The sequence below is a fragment of the Caretta caretta genome, chromosome 1, assembly GCF_965140235.1.
Source record: "Caretta caretta isolate rCarCar2 chromosome 1, rCarCar1.hap1, whole genome shotgun sequence".
Taxonomy (NCBI): Eukaryota; Metazoa; Chordata; order Testudines; family Cheloniidae; genus Caretta; species Caretta caretta.
In genome coordinates, this window is record NC_134206.1 from 296109163 (window position 1) to 296116407 (window position 7245).

Genomic DNA, 7245 nt, shown 5'->3' on the forward strand with positions numbered 1-7245 from the left:
TATTCCTAAAAAACTAAGATGTCTGCGTTCAAATTCCCTTTATCCCTCTTTCCACTTCTCCAAGTCTGAGCAGGCTAAGTGCTTGGAAGACCCCACCAGTTTGAGGTAACTAAAGACACTATTGCCTGGTCCCCTTCACTGTAGTCCTGCCTGTTGACACGTGAGTCCAAACACCATGCAAGCTGAAGAGTTTGAACCTCTCTTTTTACCTTAAGGATTTTTTCTCTTTTATTTGGCAAGAGAGAGATGTCTCTCATCATCATTGTCCTCTCACTGGGGTACGAATGTGAATGTGTGTGTTTGGACACTAGCCCATGCCTATGAGCATCAGTCAAACTTCACGTTGTGAATGGCACCACTAATAATAATTCCTTAAACTTATACCATATGCAAGTCTGTCTTTTAAAATAATTTGACGGGTTTCAGAGTAACGGCCGTGTTAGTCTGTATTCGCAAAAAGAAAAGGAGTACTTGTGGCACCATAGAGACTAACCAATTTATTTGATCATAAGCTTTCGTGAGCTACAGCTCACTTCATCGGATGCATACTGTGGAAAGTATAGAAGATATTTTTATACACACAAAGCATGAAAAAATGGGTGTTTACCACTACAAAAGGTTTTCTCTCCCCCCACCCCACTCTCCTGTTGGTAATAGCTTATCTAAAGTGATCACTCTCCTTACAATGTGTATGATAATCAAGGTGGGCCATTTTCAGCACAAATCCAGGGTTTAACAAGAACGTCTGAGGAGGGGGGGAGGCGGTAGGAAAAAACAAGGGGAAATAGGTTACCTTGCATAATGACTTAGCCGCTCCCAGTCTCTATTCAAGCCTAAGTTAATTGTATCCAATTTGCAAATGAATTCCAATTCAACAGTTTCTCGCTGGAGTCTGGATGTGAAGTTTTTTTGTTGTAAAATAGCGACTTTCATGTCTGTAATAGCGTGACCAGAGAGATTGAAGTGTTCTACGACTGGTTTATGAATGTTTCAGAGTAACAGCCGTGTTAGTCTGTATTCGCAAAAAGAAAAGGAGTACTTGTGGCACCTTAGAGACTAACCAATTTATTTGAGCATGAGCTTTCGTGAGCTACAGCTGATGAAGTGAGCTGTAGCTCACGAAAGCTCATGCTCAAATAAATTGGTTAGTCTCTAAGGTGCCACAAGTACTCCTTTTCTTTTTATGAATGTTATAATTCTTGACATCTGATTTGTGTCCATTTATTCTTTTACGTAGAGACTGTCCAGTTTGACCAATGTACATGGCAGAGGGGCATTGCTGGCACATGATGGCATATATCACATTGGTGGATGTGCAGGTCAACGAGCCTCTGATAGTGTGGCTGATGTTATTAGGCCCTGTGATGGTGTCCTCTGAATAGATATGTGGGCACAGTTGGCAACGGGCTTTGTTGCAAGGATAGGTTCCTGGGTTAGTGGTTCTGTTGTGTGGTATGTGGTTGCTGGTGAGTATTTGCTTCAGGTTGGGGGGCTGTCTGTAGGCAAGGACTGGCCTGTCTCCCAAGATTTGTGAGAGTGTTGGGTTATCCTTCAGGATAGGTTGTAGATCCTTAATAATGCGTTGGAGGGGTTTTAGTTGGGGGCTGAAGGTGACGGCTAGTGGCGTTCTGTTATTTTCTTTGTTAGGCCTGTCCTGTAGTAGGTGACTTCTGGGAACTCTTCTGGCTCTATCAATCTGTTTCTTCACTTCCGCAGGTGGGTATTGTAGTTGTGAGAATGCTTGATAGAGATCTTGTAGGTGTTTGTCTCTGTCTGAGGGGTTGGAGCAAATGCGGTTGTATCGCAGAGCTTGGCTGTAGACAATGGATCGTGTGGTGTGGTCAGGGTGAAAGCTGGAGGCATGTAGGTAGGAATAGCGGTCAGTAGGTTTCCAGTATAGGGTGGTGTTTATGTGACCGTCGTTTATTAGCACTGTAGTGTCCAGGAAGTGGATCTCTTGTGTGGACTGGACCAGGCTGAGGTTGATGGTGGGATGGAAATTGTTGAAATCATGGTGGAATTCCTCAAGGGCTTCTTTTCCATGGGTCCAGATGATGAAGATGTCATCAATATAGCGCAAGTAGAGTAGGGGTGTTAGGGGACGAGAGCTGAGGAAGCGTTGTTCTAAGTCAGCCATAAAAATGTTGGCATACTGTGGGGCCATGCGGGTACCCATAGCAGTGCCGCTGATTTGAAGGTATACATTATCCCCAAATGTAAAATAGTTATGGGTAAGGACAAAGTCACAAAGTTCAGCCACCAGGTTAGCCGTGACATTATCGGGGATAGGGTTCTTGACGGCTTGTAGTCCATCTTTGTGTGGAATGTTGGTGTAGAGGGTTTCTACTTCCATAGTGGGCAGGATGGTGTTATCAGGAAGATCACCGATGGACTGTAGTTTCCTCAGGAAGTCAGTGGTGTCTTGAAGGTAGCTGGGAGTGCTGGTAGCGTACGGCCTGAGGAGGGAGTCTACATATCCAGACAATCCTGCTGTCAGGGTGCCATTGCCTGAGATGATGAGGCGCCCAGGATTTCCATGTTTATGGATCTTGGGTAGTAGATAGAATATCCCAGGTCGGGGTTCCAGGGGTGTGTCTGTGCGGATTTGATCTTGTGCTTTTTCAGGGAGTTTCTTGAGCAAATGCTGTAGTTTCTTTTGGTAACTCTCAGTGGGATCAGAGGGTAATGGCTTGTAGAAAGTGGTGTTGGAGAGCTGCCGAACAGCCTCTTGTTCATATTCCGACCTATTCATGATGACAAAAGCACCTTCTTTGTCAGCCTTTTTTATTATGATTTCAGAGTTGTTTCTGAGGCTGTGGATGTCATTGTGTTCTGCACGGCTGAGGTTGTGGGGCAAGTGATGCTGCTTTTCCACAATTTCAGCCCGTGCACGTCGGCGGAAGCACTCTATGTAGAAGTCCAGTCTGCTGTCTTGACCTTCAGGAGGAGTCCACCTAGAATCCTTCTTTTTGTAGTGTTGGTAGGGAGGTCTCTGTGGATTAGTATGTTGTTCAGAGGTGTGTTGGAAATATTCCTTGAGTTGGAGACGTCAAAAATAGGATTCTAGGTCACCACAGAACTGTATCATGTTCGTGGGGGTGGAGGGGCAGAAGGAGAGGCCCCGAGATAGGACAGTTGCTTCTGCTGGGCTAAGAGTATAGTTGGATAGGTTAACAATATTGCTGGGTGGGTTGAGGGAACCATTGCTGTGGCCCCTTGTGGCATGTAGTAGTTTAGATAGTTTAGTGTCCTTTTTCTTTTGTAGAGAAGCAAAGTGTGTGTTGTAAATGGCTTGTCTAGTTTTAGTAAAGTCCAGCCACGAGGAAGATTGTGTGGAAGGTTGGTTTTTTATGAGAGTGTCCATTTTTGAGAGCTCATTCTTTATCTTTCCCTGTTTGCTGTAGATAATTTGAGTGTCTCCCTGGATGAGGGAAAAGCATCAGCAAGACCAAGCTGTATCTATGGTAGAAAGTAACAGTTGCTGATTACTACTGTTTGAGGCTGATAGGGGAGCAAACAGGATAGCCACTATACATACAGTAACTTCTGGGAGGAGTCTCAATTTTCTTCGAGGGCTGACAAGTAAATTAGTTTGGTTTTTGTTATAAAATATTCAACCAGTGCAATGGATTTCCTTGCTCTGGGCAAGGAGCTGTAATTAGGAGTTAAAACTAACTGGAGAGCTACCTCCTTAAATTCCTGTGGTTACTATTTGTAAGAATCAATCAGGTACTATTTTAACCTCATGCTTTGATTACTGACTGTATTAATTTGATGAGCTGACTACTTGGTGATTTAATTCAGTATCATTGTAAATCCATTGATTTATTGGCTTGACTTCAGTTATGGCCTTGATTTATTATCTGTGATAATTCCTTGTTAGTTTAGTATATATTTATGGTAGCTAGTCAGCATCAGCAAGCCATAAAAATAATTTCTATGGCCCAAGGATCTGCCCTTCTACTCTGTTTACATCCACATCTATTTGGAGTCCTTTCCTTTCTGAAAGATTTACCCTCAGCGGGTTGGGAGAGAAAATCATCAGTTGTTCCCAGCTGTGTGCTGTTGGATGAGTTGTGCAATATGTAACTTTCAAAGTTTTCATGGGAAAATGGATGAGTTGTGCATAGAGCTAATTGAAGTTGCCTGTGGAGTCTTCCCTGTGGCATAGAATCATAGACTATCAGGGTTGGAAGGGACCTCAGGAGGTCATCTAGTCCAACCCCCTGCTCAAAGCAGGACCAATCCCCAATTAAATCATCCCAGCCAGGGCTTTGTCAAGCCTGACCTTAAAAACTTCTAAGGAAGGAGATTCTACCACCTCCCTAGGTAACGCATTCCAGTGTTTCACCACCCTCCTAGTGAAAAATTTTTTCCTAATATCCAACCTAAACCTCCCTCACTGCAACTTGAGACCATTACTCCTTGTCCTGTCCTCTTCTACCACTGAGGATAGTCTAGAACCATCCTCTCTGGAACCACCTCTCAGGTAGTTGAAAGCAGCTATCAAATCCCCCCTCATTCTTCTCTTCTGCAGACTAAACAATCCCAGTTCCCTCAGCCTCTCCTCATAAATCATGTGTTCCAGACCCCTAATCATTTTTGTTGCCCTTCACTGGACTCTCTCCAATTTATCCACATCCTTCTTGTAGTGTGGGGCCCAAAACTGGACACAGTACTCCAGATGAGGCCTCACCAATGTCGAATAGAGGGGGACGATCACATCCCTCGATCTGCTCGCTATGCCCCTACTTATACATCCCAAAATGCCATTGGCCTTCTTGGCAACAAGGGCACACTGCTGACTCATATACAACTTCTCGTCCACTGTCACCCCTAGGTCCTTTTCTGCAGAACTGCTGCTGAGCCATTCGGTCCCTAGTCTGTAACGGTGTATGGGATTCTTCCGTCCTAAGTGCAGGACTCTGCACTTGTCCTTGTTGAACCTCATCAGATTTCTTTTGGCCCAATCCTCCAATTTGTCTAGGGCCCTCTGTATCCTATCCCTGCCCTCCAGCGTATCTACCACTCCTCCTAGTTTAGTATCATCCGCAAATTTGCTGAGAGTGCAATCCACACCATCCTCCAGATCATTTATGAAGATATTGAACAAAACCGGCCCCAGGACCGACCCCTGGGGCACTCCACTTGACACCGGCTGCCAACTAGACATGGAGCCATTGATCACTACCCGTTGAGCCCGACAATCTAGCCAACTTTCTACCCACCTTATAGTGCATTCATCCATCCCATACTTCTTTAACTTGCTGACAAGAATACTGTGGGAGACCGTGTCAAAAGCTTTGCTAAAGTCAAGAAACAATACATCCACTGCTTTCCCTTCATCCACAGAACCAGTAATCTCATCATAGAAGGCGATTAGATTAGTCAGGCATGACCTTCCCTTGCTGAATCCATGCTGACTGTTCCTGATCACTTTCCTCCCATGTAAGTGCTTCAGGATTGATTCTTTGAGGACCTGCTCCATGAGTAGTCTGTCTCCTTGGCACTTCCTTTCTCATCCTTTTGGATAACTTGAAATTGGTGTCTCATTAGTGGCAGTGAGAAAGTTGCACATACAATTTAAGGGGACAATAGCCCCCAAAGTGTCTACGTTAAAAAAGATATATGAGAGAGTCTTCAAATATGATTTTCTAAACATATATACATTTCTTTGCCTACAGTTTATTGGAAAGCAGTAATAGCAAAGACTACTCTGAGATAATCAAAATAATTCCATGAATTTAAAGCATTTTTACCATTACATGATTTCACTTTGGATAGTCAAGTAGCTTTTATACTGGCATCATCCACTTACTTTTTGCACTGATGAATCTCATGACAAAAACAAAACAAAAAACCCCTGCAAAGGATAAAGGATTAAAACTGCCTTCAAAATAAGCCTGGATTTGAGAGCAGAGAGGGACAATAATACAACTGACAATTTAGTCATTCTTTGCTCTACCGAGGTCCAGTTGACATTTATGTCATCTAAAAATTGACAATCCATGTGCATCCCAGTAAACAATGGAACTGGGGCAAAAACAAAAACAAAACATACAATCAAATCAGTAGCTTCAAGTTAATAACAAGCACCATACCCGTCTTACTGCAAATATTAAATATATTTAGTTCATTATAATTCACATTATGCAAATGAAATAGCCTTATTGCAACATAAAGTTTGTCTAACTTCATACTTCAGTGTTTAATAATGTACATGCAGAGGTGCAAGAGACAGCAGAATAAAGGTAATAGACTATGTATTATGACTACAACTGTAATATGCTTTACTAAAAGATTGTCATTTCTCAAGATACAGGTTTTCTGAAACATTTCAATACATTATAAATTTATTTGTATACACAAACAGACTCACCCACCCCTCGACACCATTAAAATGCATAGAAATATGCAGAAGACAAAAATATATCCAGTATAGATATTGTCAAAGTGCATGATTCAAAAAACCAAAGATAGCTATGGCAGCCAAGATGCAATCTCTCCCTGGAGCATTTTTATACACAAGTGAAGTTGCCTGATACAGAAATAGATTTGAAGTTTTATATGCCAGACTCCTGGTATGTGGGTAGATTAGGTAAATCGAGATTTATGCAGCAAAATCTAATGTATGCATTGAAAGATTTCTGTAATCAAATATAAGGAGTTATTGGTTCAAATTTTTTTTTTTTTTTGCCCTCGGCATCAACAAGAGTGAAAATGCAGGCAAATTGCACTTATACTTTCCAGCTGTCTCTTATAGCCACAGTTGATTCCTCTTTTTCCTCCCCCACATATGCACAAAAATAGGTCATCATCAATCTTACTTGTTTAATTTAAACAGAAAAATTTAGTAAGGAAAACAAGACATTGGGAAGCAAAAAAAAAAAAGAGAGAGAGACCGTTCTGTGTAGAAATGACTCCAGTAGCAACCAACAGAGGCAAATCTTCTCAGAAGAGGGTCATATAAAAGTGGTTAATTTCCATATAAGGGATCAATGTTGTTGCTTCCAAACTGCTCAGATATATATGAATCAAATGGGCATTTTTTCTGCAATGTAAATAACAGTTAAATAACAAGAAATAATAATAAGCAGCTGGGTGTTTTGAACTTCTTTCTGACCTTAATGAACTGAGTGATACTATAAGGTGGGGGAAGGAGAAAAAAATCATTGTCAGCTTAAAGAGAATGTTCCTAATCTATTTTTATCCTCCTTACTAAAATATCTGTATTCACTAAGGGTC

General features: G+C 42.0%; 1 protein-coding gene across 1 annotated transcript in view; it reads right to left on the reverse strand.

Moving 5' to 3' along the window:
• LOC142071503 (uncharacterized) overlaps positions 1 to 6480 on the reverse strand; it is an 87133-nt gene extending 80653 nt beyond the window's left edge. The window contains exons 1-2 of the mRNA XM_075126406.1: positions 6380 to 6480; positions 1171 to 3459 (exon numbers count right to left, since the gene is read on the reverse strand). Of these exons, the coding sequence (XP_074982507.1) occupies positions 1171 to 2752 (1582 nt within the window). The 5' untranslated portion in view covers positions 2753 to 3459; positions 6380 to 6480. The remainder of the gene's footprint in view (positions 1 to 1170; positions 3460 to 6379) is intronic.
• Between the last annotated feature and the right edge of the window lie 765 nt (positions 6481 to 7245).